Source organism: Aethalodelphis obliquidens, unplaced genomic scaffold (genome assembly GCF_003676395.1).
Source record: "Aethalodelphis obliquidens isolate GAN/ISIS:26980383/991018 unplaced genomic scaffold, ASM367639v1 scaffold2, whole genome shotgun sequence".
Lineage (NCBI taxonomy): Eukaryota > Metazoa > Chordata > Mammalia > Artiodactyla > Delphinidae > Aethalodelphis > Aethalodelphis obliquidens.
In genome coordinates this window covers 38,226,438-38,240,055 of record NW_020837946.1, presented here as the reverse complement: position 1 = coordinate 38,240,055, position 13,618 = coordinate 38,226,438, and the positions used below count along the sequence as shown (strand labels likewise).

General features: G+C 41.7%; 1 protein-coding gene across 1 annotated transcript in view; it reads left to right on the top strand.

The window, feature by feature from the left end:
• The first annotated feature begins 1,462 nt into the window (after positions 1 to 1,462).
• CCDC150 (coiled-coil domain containing 150) overlaps positions 1,463 to 13,618 on the top strand; it is a 93,101-nt gene continuing 80,945 nt past the window's right edge. The window contains 7 exon segments of the mRNA XM_027125292.1: positions 1,463 to 1,563; positions 8,810 to 8,973; positions 10,317 to 10,495; positions 10,498 to 10,536; positions 10,658 to 10,679; positions 10,681 to 10,831; positions 12,663 to 12,731. Coding sequence (XP_026981093.1) covers positions 10,450 to 10,495; positions 10,498 to 10,536; positions 10,658 to 10,679; positions 10,681 to 10,831; positions 12,663 to 12,731 — 327 coding nt within the window. The 5' untranslated portion in view covers positions 1,463 to 1,563; positions 8,810 to 8,973; positions 10,317 to 10,449.

Genomic DNA, 13,618 nt, shown 5'->3' with positions numbered 1-13,618 from the left:
AAGAGGGAAATCAGAAAAAAAAAATCAATACGTTCAGGCATTTAGAATAAAAACAGACTTTTAATATAATAAATTCTCAGGTGTCTGTCCAGAAACCCCTTCTCTAACAGATGAATTAGTTTATTGGCGACTTCAGATTCTTTAACTCTGTAATTGCCTGACTTAAGTTCTAATGTGGTTTACCAAATGGTAGACAGAGGAAAATAAATTAAAAACACTAAATTTAATCAATTTGGCTCCCTGACTGCTGTTTAATATGGAGAGTCAAGGAGAAGGTGAAAACTCTCATTACACTGAAGTGTGCAGATTATCTACCGAGTGCATACACATATCCCCCAGCTTCATCCATAAATCAGAGGTCACTGCAAGAGAAAACCTACGAGTAATTGGCTCTTTGTATTGACGCTCTAAAATACTCTCCCACTTTTCATATTAAAAGCTTTATTTGGCCCCTTCACCTGAATAACGTTTGCGGTGCTCATTTCTCCTTCACCGGATGGCCCTACAGTTTGATGAATATGCCTTACAGCTGTGGTTTGGGCATTCTCTCCATCTCACGTGAGTCTATCAGAATAAGAATTGCCAGATCAATTCAGCCAGCCAATCGCTAAGCAAAGGAGGACTCATCTCGGATCTGACTGCATTCACTTGAGGGCTAAAGTTATTCTCAGCTGCAACCCCAGAGAGACGAGAAGAATACATTAATTGCCCTGGTGCTGGTAAAAGGTGTTCTGTCCAGCTACCTAAAGCAAAGCCGTGTTGCCTTTTCACTGTAGAAGACTTCCCGGTAAGGGCGAATTCCCGGTCTTACGGCAAAACTCAGAAACGACTGCAGTTTTATTCTCGGTGCTCTCTCTCGTTTCGCAGCTACTTACAGTCAAACTGAGAAATACCTACTCACCTGTAGACAAAGCAAGAAATAAATTATGCTGAAGAGACAAAAAACCAGGGAGCAGACATGTGCTTTACTCTCGGTCTGGCCGTGATGAACGAGGATGAAGAGGGGCTTGTTTTTTTCTTCAGTGAGAAGAATGTTTGAGCTCGGTATTTTTACCATTTTTTATGCTCATTAACAAAATCTTATTTTCCTGTCGTTCATAAGTTACTTGATACTTTCATCCTTCTAAAACTAAAAACATTTTCTTCTCTTGGACTCTGACCGGCTGCAGGGTATGTGTCAAATCACCCAAACGCTGCACGCTCACCGGCATGGGATGGGTAATTCCGCAAAGCGGACGCCGCAGGACCTCCGGGACGTGAGTGGGCTGAAACTACCTATCCCGGCGTGCCCCGCTCGCGAGCTCAATGGAGATCTCTAGTCGTCCGGGTCACGGGGCTGCGCGCTCAGTGCGCGCCTCCGGATAGCGGCCTGGGTCCCGCCCGGGGCGGAGGGCCCTCCAGGGCCGGGAAAACTGCGATTCCCGGCATGCCCTGCCACGGGTGCGCCTGCGTACGGGAGCTACCGCGCTGGAGAGCGGGTAGGTTTAAAACGCTGTCTTAGTTCCGTAGAAAGCAGCCCACCTGCGGCCAGACAGAGTCACAGGCGGACAGACGGACTGTGGGGTGAGGCTGCGGGACCCTGAGAGGTACGGAGTCCGCGGGGGCGGGTCGGCGGTTCAGATAAGGTCCCAGTCCGCTCTCCCTGCCGCCCTCTCCCCTAGCTGGCGGAGTTTACTCTTGCCCTCTGGACCTCAGGACCCTGAATTATGGCGCTTCTGCGCTGGATGCCGGTGAAAACCGTTTAGGAGCGAAGTTTGCATTGACTTGGCCCCAGCGGGGGAAGGATAGCTACCAGACAGGGCCGCGCATAAGCCCCAGTCCGACTTTTCTTTATTTATATGTTAGGTTGGCGTTATAGGTTCCTGGAAAAGCCGTTTCGTTTTCTGGTTTTGCCACCGGTTATCTTCCCTGGCCCACTCGTTAGAATGCAGGTGTCAGGAATTTACATTCGTTCATTGCTGTTTCCCCAGCTCCTACCAATTAGGCTGGAACAAAGTTAAATTTTTGTTGAACTATACCACTGTTTGCCACCCACAAATGTCCCATGTACTGTCTGGGCTCTGAAGATAGAAAATGATTAAGAATCTGACCTTACTGAGGCGAAGCTCGGGTTAGTCTGGCTTGAATGCTCCACACTGATCTTGGAGCGCCCAGGACTAGGTCCTTGAATCTTTTCTGTTCTCTGTTATCCAGTCTCCGCGGCTTTAAAAGCCATGTATATATTGACAACTTCAGAATTTATATCCCTTATTTGGAGTCAGGGGAGAAAGGTCCACTGAGTAGAAATGGAGTACAAGTTTCCCACATATTTTTAAGAAGATGCAGATTCCCACCTAAAATTTTTTCGTGTCATTGTCGAAATGTCATAGTTCTGCTGTTATTTCCCCAAGGTACCCAAAATAGATATAAAGTGCTTACATAACCTTACAGGGTATGTGTGCGCATTCAGCCATAAAAACAAGATGGAAAACAACACAAATTAAATTGCTTCATTTTCTCAGAAAAGAGAAAGTAAGTCTATATATGTTTAGGTAAGAATTTGATTGGCATCATCACTCACACCCACCTGAACCTCATCTATACTGGAGCGTCTCAGGCTTCTGGAGAGAAAAAATACTCTCAAACAAAAAGGAATAAACTTGGCCCCCAGCCTCTGCGGGAGAGGAGGTTTATAGAAAATTCATCCTAAGGAGGGAGAGATCGAGGTGCCTGGGACACTGACTGACGGTGGGCAGAGGATAAAGCTTTTGAGTGAAATACATGGTGTTGTCCTTGAAATATCCTCTTAGTCAATCACTGAGGTTCAGGTCATCAAAGAAGTGGATTCAAAAACTAAACAAGACAATCTACCCTTTGAGGATTTATTACAAACAGGTCTCAGGGTTAGTTGAAAATTCTTCCCTACCCCCTCTCCACGTGAGGAGAAAAACAATGTCAAGGTCAGGAGAGCCCTCAGAAACAAAAATGGAAACAATGGTGACCCAGTAGCAAGAGGAGGACAGCCTTAATATCCACCAGGAAGTCCCTGAGTACCTGCGAGCCTGTTAAAGGAAGAGTAAAGTAAGAACTTGGGATCCAGTGAATCCGTTGAGTTGAGGTTTAGAGTCAGGAGAGATTCTCATTTTCGCTGCAGTTGCTCATACTCCTGCCTCTCCTCCCTTATCCGGCATGTCCAGGCAAGGGTGACAGAAACACCGTGCCTCCACACACAATCCTCAGGCCACCTGGAGGCCAGTGGCCGTAACTCTATGACTTCCATGCTCAGTAGACTTACAACTCTATATGTTATTAAGAAGTTACAGGGCTTCCCTGGTGGCACAGTGGTTGAGAGTCCGCCTGCCGATGCAGGGAACACGGGTTCGTGCCCCGGTCCGGGAAGATCCCAAGTGCTGCGGAGCGGCTGGGCCCGTGAGCCGTGGCCTCCGGGCCTGCGCGTCTGGAGCCTGTGCTCCGCAACGGGAGAGGCCACAACGGTGAGAGGCCCGTGTATCGCAAAAAAAAAAAAAAAAAAGAAGTTACAGACTTTCAACTCTATCTATAACTTATGGGGATAGAAGCCATAACTCTTCTTACAAGAAGAGAACTTAGCTCTAATTGCTAATATTCCAGCAAAGAGACTATAGCTTGAACATATCTGTGCTTTGCTGTTTTTGAAAAGGAGTAAATATCATTGAATGCAGCCTTGAACCTAAGCCCTGATGCTTGATAGCAACGATAATAAAAATACTAAGATATAAGCTTTTTTTTTTTTTTCTTTTTTGCAGTACGCGGGCCTCTCACTGTTGTGGCCTCTCCCGTTGCGGAGCACAGGCTCCAGACGCGTAGGCTCAGCGGCCATGGCTCACAGGCCCAGCCACTCCGCGGCATGTGGGATCCTCCCGGACCGGGCACAAACCCGTGTCCCCTGCATTGGCAGGCGGACTCTCAACCACTGCGCCACCAGGGAAGCCCTAAGCTTTTATTTTTAAAAAAGTTAATTCACAATTACTTTCATAAATATATCATTATCAAATTAATACAGTGCTGTCTCTGTGTTTAGGGAAAGTATTTCCAGAGAGCTCAGGTTACCTCACTGAAAGCATGGCATGAATAAAACAAATGTCATAAGTAATATACTAGTAAAAGCCAGGTGGCTTTGAAAAGGCAACACTTGCTTCTGTAGACACAGCCTCCATTCTTATATGTGGCAATAGCTACAACTATATGCTGCTGGTTCCAAAGTAACAGGCCAGGAACTCAGTGTTGCTTACCACAACCACTGGAAAATAATTTGGTCAGTAATATTTTCTTCATTTACTCATATGTCCAATAAACATTTCCTGAACGCCTACCATGAGCCAGAAACTGTTTTGACACCAGGGAATGCAGCAATGATCGAAAGAGACAAACTCCCTGCCCTCCTGGAGCTTATATTCCAGTTGAGGAAATAAGTAAAATATATAGTTTGTTCACTGGTGATAAGTACAATGGAGAAAAAGTAGGAAAGAGGATGGGAGGGAGGCTGTGGTGCAGGCTTCCATTTTAAACAGAGCGGTCAAAGGAAACCTCACTGAGATGATATTTAAGCAAAGACCTGTGAAGGAGGTACAGGAGTGACATCTGGATGGGACAGAAAGGTCCAGAAAGAGTGAACAGAGAGTGCAAAGACCCTAATTCAGAAGGCCTGATGGGTCCACAAACAGTAAGGAGGTCAGTTTGACTGGGAAGCACAAAGTGAAGGAGAGAATAGTGGGAGATAAGGTCAGAGAGTAATAACAGGACAGGTTACTTAGAGCCTTAAAGGCTATTGTAAAGGTCTGCCTTTACTTTCAGAGCTATTGGAAGGTTTAGAGTGGAGAAGTGTTGTGATCTACCTTAACTTTTAACTGGATCAGTCTGCCTAGATGGTAGCCATCTACCAAGACATCTGCCAAGACGACAGCAAAGTAGGAAGACCAGTTGTAAAGCTACTATGATAACCCAGGGGAGATGCCACTGGCTAGCACCAGGGTACTAGCAACGGAACAGTAAGAAGTGGTCAGAGTCCAGACATATTTTAAAGATAGGTTTGGTTGATAGATTAGATGAGAAAGGAGGCACTGGAAGCACGGTGTTGCCATTAACTGAGACAATGCAAGCCTATTAGGAAGAACAAGTTTCAGGGGGAAAGATCAAGAGTTGTTTTGGAAATGTTAAATTTAAAACAGGAAAGATGCCCAATACCTGACTGAACTTGCCCACCAAAAATGAACTTTTATCTTTGTGTTAGTATTATGTATCTGACTTGTGACATAAATTAATTAGACAGTCCTTTATATTATAACCAGCTCCCTGGGCCTAACAAGTTGCCACAGAAATTGCCCTCCCCTCCCACCTCCAGCACCGCTTGTCATTTTCTTTACCTCCTCCTTCTTCCCATCTCTCTACCAACTATTATCTGGGACTACAATGTATTCCAGGACTGCTTTTGTTGCAAGCAACAGGAAAGCGTGACTAAACAAAAGTTTATATTTCTCACATAAGCAAAGTTTGGAGGTTACTAGTAAGTCAGGTTAATCTGAGCTTCTCTGGCCTTTTCCTTGTTTCTCAGATGCTGGTGATCCCAGACTCTTTGTTTACATTTAACAGTGAGGTACTGCATGGCTGACCTAAAGAGAGCGCTCAGAGCTCCGGGCATCATACAGGGGAAGGAAAGGACAGGTGCCATCATTTCTGTTCTTTTTATCAGGAAAAAAAAAAGTCTTCCCAGAAGCTTCTTGCAAACTTCTGCCTAAAGTCTCACTGGCCAGGATATGTCACATGGATGTGCCAGCTGTAAGGGAGGAAGGAGACATGAACTTTTCAACTTCTTTTGGCGGGAGGACAAAGGAGCCAACTGCCTGTCACAAACCCCATTAAACACCCTTTCCATACTTTTTCTCCCAACCCCAGGCCTGGTTTATTTCTATGTTGGCAGTAGCCAGACAGCAGGTGACAGAAAATGGAGTGGAGGGTAAACCCATCTGGTGTTTCTTCACTGTTACCTCTCTATTTTCTTCCCACCCCACACTATTGGTGGTTCCCCCAACCCTAGCCCTGGTTTCATGGCAGTAGAACAGGCCCTAAGGTTTGTCTTTGAGGTTCTTCTTCCTTTTACCTGAGGGACACTATCCTGGCCCATGTGGTAACGAGCAGGAAACTCCAAACCTGGCTTTTTTCAGAAATGTAGGTGAACCTTACTTCATATCTTTGTGTATCCAGAGACTCTATTAATATCTGTGTCTACTTTTGTCATTCCCTTCAAGAATGAATTGAAAGCATGAAAAGCAGTTAATAGAAGAGAACTTCTTTACCCCTTGTCCTTAAGCTGATTGTTAACAGAAAATCTAAAGAATTCAAAAAGGTTATGTGTGTCAGAAGTGCATTCTGTTTTATAGAGGAGCACAAAGGAGAGAAATCTTGGTCAGGAGCATAAAATAAGAATAAAAAGAAAATTTGTACCCTTTGACCTACATCATTCCGTTTCCCCTATCTTCCAGCCCCTGGCAACCACCATTCTATTCTCTGTTTCTGTGAAATCAGATTTTTTTGTTTGGTTGGTTTTTAGTCTCCATATATAAGTGATACCACACACTATTTTTTCTCTGTCCAGCTTATTTCACTTAGCATAATGCCCTCCAGGTTCATCCTGCAAATGGCAGAATTTCCTCTCATGTGGCTGAATAACATTCCATATATATATATATATATATATATCACATCTTTATCTGTTCATCCACTGAAGGATGTTTAGGTTGTTTCCATCTCTTGGCTATTGTGAATAATGATGCAGTGAACATGGATATGTGGATATCTCAAGATACTGATTTTAGTTCCTTCAGATATATACCCAGGAGTGGGGTTGCTGGATCATATGGTAGTTCAAGTTTTAATTTTTTGAGGAACCTCCATACTGTTTTCCATTATGGCTGTACCAGTTTACATTCCCACCAACAGTACATAAGGTTCCCTTTTCTCCGCATCCTTGCCAACGTTTGTTATCTCTTGTCTTTTTAAAACTAGCCATTCTAACAGGTGTGAGCTGCTATCTTGTGATTTCGATTTGCATTTCCCTGATGATTTGTGATGTTGAGCATCTTTTCATGTACCTGTTGGCCACCTGTATATTTTCTTTAGAAAAATGTCTATTCAGGCCCTCTGCCCATTTTTTAATTAGATTATTTCTTCCTTTGCTACTGAGTTTTATGAGTTCTTTATATATTTTGGATATTAATCCTTTATCACATATATGGTTTGCAAATATTTTCTCCCATTCTGTAGGTTGCCTTTTCAAATAAGACATTCTGAGGATCAAATGTATAACATGGTGACTATAGTTAATAATATGATATTGTATACTTGAAAGTTGCTGAGAATAGATCTTTAAGTATTCTTACCACAAAGAAAAAAAGTTACTTATGTTAACTGTGTGAGGTTGTTAATTATGTGGATGTGTTAATTATTTTGATCTTGGTAACCATTCTGCAAGGTATATGTATATAAAATCATCATGTTACACTTTAAATGTATACAATTATATTTGTCAACTATTCCTCAGTAAAGTATTTGTTTGTTTGTTTGGGGTTTGTTTTGTTTTGTTTTAAGTAAAAAGAGAGAAACAGACCATATTCTGGGACCTGTGGGGGAAAAATAGAAGATGGTTAAAGAGCTGTCCTCAGTGGCTGTAACAGTGTTACATTGTCAAGAAGCTCAGCCTTTACGCTGGTGCCCCCTTAAATCCTGCCACCAGTTTTAAGACTTCTTTAATTCCTTCCCTGGGTCCTGGGGGCCACCTTCAGTGATTTGAACCTGAGGGAGTCCCCACTTCCATTGCCTGGGATACCTCAGGGAGGTATCTAATCACACAGCAAGTGGGAGAGGAAGGTGTATTACGAATATTCCAGGTGGGGCCTTTGTGAACACATTCCCACAGATACACTATTGCTAGTGATGCTTAAGGTTTATGGTTTGATTAGTATAGAAATGTTTGTATAGGATAGAGTTGCAGGAAAATGTCCTAAAAGTTTCCACCAATGATCTTGTCATTGAACTTTGGGCACATGATTCGTTTAAATGTTGGGACTGCTTATAAGCTGATTCTGCTTCTGTCACTAATACCTGAAAGAGTAGTCTCACTACTCCCATTTACTCTCATGTGGTCTTGCGGGAGGAGTCTGGAAATTTGATGTCAGTAGGTGTAAAAGAGTCTTTGCTATGAAGTTATGTTTGCAAGTTATTTTTAAAAGTCACTGCTTCAAGGTAGTTGGTAAATCTATTTTATGACAACTGCTCGGAGATCCAAGTACTGTAGAGTGTTGTTTTGTTTTGTTTTCAGAAAGGTTGGATGGGAATGTGTTAAAATGAAAATGGCTGGCAATGAAAAGAGGTAATAACTCCTTCAGCCAAGTCATAGGTCCTAGTGTATGTCTCATAGCAGACAGGATAGACTAGATTGTGCTGCAGTAACAAACTCCCTAACAATCTGCGGCTTGTAACAACATTAGTTTCTTGCTCACTCACACTGTATGTCATGGATGGGCCATGGCTCTGCTCATGTAATCTTTACTCTGGGATCTTGGCACATGGAGCAGGCCCTATCTGGGTTGTTGCTCATCGCATGGAGAAGGGAAAAGAGATGATGAATGACAAGTTGGCTCTTAAAGCTTCTACCCACATTTAATTGACCAAAGCAGGACACATGCCATTTCCAAGCTCAACAGGACAGGGATGTATAATCCTCCACAGGAAGGGGCAGTGGCTATTTTGAACAATAATAGAACCAACTACACTAATATTGTGACTTTAATCTCAGGTGCATATGGAAACTACAATGTCCAGACCAGTCCTCTGTCCAGCCCGCATCAATGCTACAGCTTCTGAAACATTCATGGTACTTCAGCAAAGGATGAGAATAGTTGAGGAACAGACCAGTTCTCTGAGGAATGACCTAATAATGTTGGACTTTGGTGAAAAAAGGTAACAAATTAAAAAATTGTGTCACAATATCTTTGTAGGTTGAAGAATTTTGCCTCACTGGTTACTCATAAGGAGTCACAGTGTGGGTGGTTTGGCAGGTGAAATAGGTACTTAGAAAAGAATTGAGAAATAACATTAGAATATTAATTAGAAAATATTTGCAAGATAAAGAGTTGTCCTGCGGTAATGGAGCTACTACCACTATTCTAAACAGATTTTTAAAGTGTGTTAATTAGGTGCACAAACTTCGATATCCTATTCTCCCTCAATACTTGATTAAAAACAAATGTAATTTTTTATATAATTAGAAAAAAAAATTTGGTCCTTTTTTAAAAATAAGAATAGACTTTGATGTTAGTTAAGGTGAACATCTACAACTTGATTCATGCATTAATATGGTCTGTATTTTCTTTCTCCAGATTTATTGTGAATTAAAAGAGAGGTTATAAGTCTTACAAAAAATTCATAGTTTAGAATGAAGTACTCAAAAGAAGAACTGTGTTTTTCCTTTGTACTCCTGGAGAAGTTATTGCCATTAAAAGTTAGATTGTCAAAGGCCTTGAGGAATCTGGGTGCTTAAGTGGCCAATGCTGAATTTACTGGTGTGATTTTCTTTAAAATTACGTATGTATTTCCTGAATGTCTCTTATGAAGACCTAAAATTAGTATAGTTGGTATAGCACACATAGAATAAATAACTCTTCAGCAAAGATTAAATTTGTACCAGTGTTGAGTATGTTAGAACAAAATGGGAATGTTTATTATCACCTTGTTTAAAACTTTTCTAAAAAGGATGTGAAATACTGCCTCCACGCTAACTTCAATTCTTAGTTTACCATTATAGAATTAGCATTTAACATGTTTTATATATCACTTGCTTTTACATACAAAATAAGTTTACAAAAAATTCCAATTAAAATAACCATTAAAAAATCAGTGGTCTTGGGCTTCCCTGGTGGCACAGTGGTTGAGAGTCCGCCTGCTGATGCAGGGGACGTGGGTTCGTGCCCCGGTCCGGGAAGATCCCACGTGCCGTGGAGGGGCTGGGCCCGTGAGCCATGGCCGTTGAGCCTGCGCGTCTGGAGCCTGTGCTCCGCAACGGGAGAGGCCACAACAGCGAGAGGCCCGCGTACCGCAAAAAAAAAAAAAAAAATCAGTGGTCTTTACCCATCCCACATTGGTCTCATCCTCTTTACCTAATAGTGCTCTCTATGTTTAAATTTGCAGAGGCTATCAGATACTGGTTAACTAAAGAATATAGTTTTTATACTCAGTAGAAATGTTACATTGATTCGATGGTTGGGATTACCCTATAATATTGTTATATTGGGATCTTTGTCCAGAGGCCACTTGCAAACTCCAAAATGTTTAGAGGAGCCTGTGAGCCAGAACATCATTAGCCCTATCCAGAATGAAATAATTTGTTCAGGAAAAACAGATATTTTATGGAAGAACTGTGAGTTTCTGGTAAATTGAATGTGCCGTCTGGAAAGCCTCATCCAGTCCTTGAAGATGAACATCTTCGTCTGCAAACTGAAAAAGATTTGAACCCACAGAAAACAGGTGTAGAGAGAAGAGAATCATCAGAAATTCGGTCCTATGTGGGTGCTTGATGAGTTCATGATTCTTTTCCTTTCCTGACCTTCTTTAATCTGCTTGATGACCCTCCTGTCCTGTCTGATAGATTTTCTGAAGGAAAAACTGAATACAGGAGGAGCATTCCAGGGACCTGAAGCTGTTGCAACTGGAAGTGATGAATTTGCGCCAGCAACTAAGAGATGTAAAAGAGAAAGAAGACAAGGCACAAGATGAGGTGCAAAGGTTGACTGTGACTCTGCAGCTTGCCTCAGAGACAAAGGTTTGAGTCCAGAGTTCTGGAATACAAACTCACTGTTAAAGTGTTAGCTGGAGGAGGCAACAGACCCATAAAACTGACTTTTAAAAATAGGTGATGTTGGTGTGAGGATTCTTGACATCTGTAATTTATCTACATCGATAGCCTATAACATTGTGTGCTGTCAGTAATTGAGTATTTATAGATTCCTACCCTCTACATGTGACTGTGCGGATCCGAGATATGAGGGAGTCTGTGCTCTTCAAGAGCTTATATGCTATCTAGGAGAACAAGGCATAGCAGGAGAAACTAAAGAGAGAAAATAAGGGTATAAGAACTATTAAAGGACCGTATAGGACAATAAGCAAATATTGCCAACTAAGTGTTCTATATTCAGGTGGGTTTGGGAAGGTGCGCATGTCCTGTCTAGAATAGATTAGGCTAGGCTTCAAGGAAGAGACGGGAGTTGAGATGAACCTTTAGAAGGCAAAGCAGTGAGGTGAGGACATTTAAAAGACCACACACAGAGGCAGCAAAAAATAAGACTAGGGAAAAAAACTAATGATTTTGTTTTCCCTTCACAGGCCAGGCAGTGTAACAGATGTTATTTTGTTTAAAACATGTTTTGTTTAATCTCTGCAAAACCTCAAGATGTAGGATATTGTTGTCTCTCTCTTTTTTTTTTTTTTTTTTTTGCGGTACACGGGCCTCTCACTGTTGTGGCCTCTCCCGTTGTAGAGCACAGGCTCCGGACGCGCAGGCTCAGCGGCCATAGCTCACGGGCCCAGCCGCTCCGCGGCATGTGGGATCTTCCCGGACCGGGGCACGAACCCGTGTCCCCTGCATCGGCAGACGGACTCTCAACCACTGCGCCACCAGGGAAGCCCTATTGTCTCTATTTTAATGATAAGTGTACTGGGGATCAGAGAGAAGTCACCTCTCCGAGATCACATTTGCCTGTTTTCTTCGTGTAACTCAGATTTGAGCCTAGATCTTTCCCTTGGGTGCAGTTAGGAGGAAATGCATAAACTAGCTGGACAGGAGTGAGGATTTGTTTGTGTAAAATAAGTTGGAAATTGGCTAGGGATAACGTCATAGAGGATCTCAAAATCAAGAATAATCAAGTAGTTGGGCTTGATCCTATGGGGAGTGATTAAATTTTTGATAAGAAAGTGACATAATGAAAACAAGAAAACTAATCTAGCAGTAGTGTAGAGTATCAATTATAGGAGAAGAGATTGGAGATAGGAAAACCAATTAGGAATCCATTGCCTTATTTGAGACATAGACTTTATTAGGTCTGAACTACGGTTGTGGCATTTTGAGAGGAAAGATATGTTAGAATGTGGTATTGGATAGGGGCTGAAGGTAGAGAATAAGGCAAAGACAGCTTTGAGTTTTTACATCTTAGATTGTAGTGCCATTAATAATAATATAAAAGAATGAATAGTGAAAGCTGTGTTTTTCATCCTCAACTCCTAAGCATAGGTAATATTTGAGGCTAGGAAAAATGGAGTACTTAAAAAAATAGGAATATACCCTGTAAGAAAAACGTCTAGCAATTACTAGGTTTTCCTCTGATTATTGAATTTTACATAGGAGGTACATGTGACTAATCAATTTTTAATTATCTGAAAGGGAAAATGATAGAAGTCATGAATCAAAGTAATAAAATAACTTTAAATATCTCATTGTAATAATTACTTTAGACTCATAATAAGAAGTGTTTATAACTGTATTCAGAATAGCATTTATAGGTTGCCCCCAAAAAGTCTAGATTTGAACTGTGATATACCATAGACAGTTTCTTCTTATCATTTCAGATTATTTAGAACCTTTTCTCCTTCTATTTTAGAAGAATGCAGCCATTATTGAAGAGGAACTGAAGACCACAAAATGTAAAATGAACCTTAAAATTCAGGAGGTAAGATAAAAAGGAAGCTGGGGGCTTCCCTGGTGGCGCAGTGGTTGAGAGTCCGCCTGCCGATGCAGGGGACGCGGGTTCGTGCCCCGGTCCGGGAAGATCCCACATGCCGCGGAGCGGCTGGGCCCTTGAGCCATGGCCGCTGAGCCTGCGCGTCCAGAGCCTGTACTCCGCAACGGGAGAGGCCACAACAGTGAGAGGCCCACATACCGCAAAAAAAAAAGAAAAAAAAAAAAAAAAAGGAAGGTGAAGGGAACGTTGGAATTGCAGAGGGGGAAGTCAAGGAAGTGGATAGAATGAAAAGAAACCATTGAAGAAGAAAATATGTGGCTGTTTATTAGGAAGATTTTAAAAGTATGCCACATGAAGTTATACCTGCCCATATGTGACATTAAGACTTCCTTTCACCTCAATACTGCCACAAACCCAGAAATAAAAAATAAATGCTCTCTGAGCCGGGAGGGAAACAGTTACCATGAAACTCATGCAGTTGCCCATATACTAGAGTTAAGTGGACATACAAAGACCTTTTACACTAAAGTTGTGTTTAAAATAAAAAGCTTTTAATAAGTCTGCTCATCTAATTTTACCTTAAAACTTTCATTTCAGTCTAAATTTAAGTAGATAACAGATTGGAATTATGGAGTAGGTGGCTGCTAAAAGTTGTTGGACTAAAATTTTGCAGCTGAAAACAGTGGAAGAGTCAGAAGAATTACCAATTCAATACACCTTGACAGTGGCCTAAAAACCTCAATATTCCCTGACAGAATAATAGTTGACATTAGTCCAAATCAAAAGGATCAAGTTATATTTAAAATATCCTGTTATACAAAACAGAGAAATAGATATACTATTTTAAAAATTATGAATTTCAGTGTGTTTAGGGT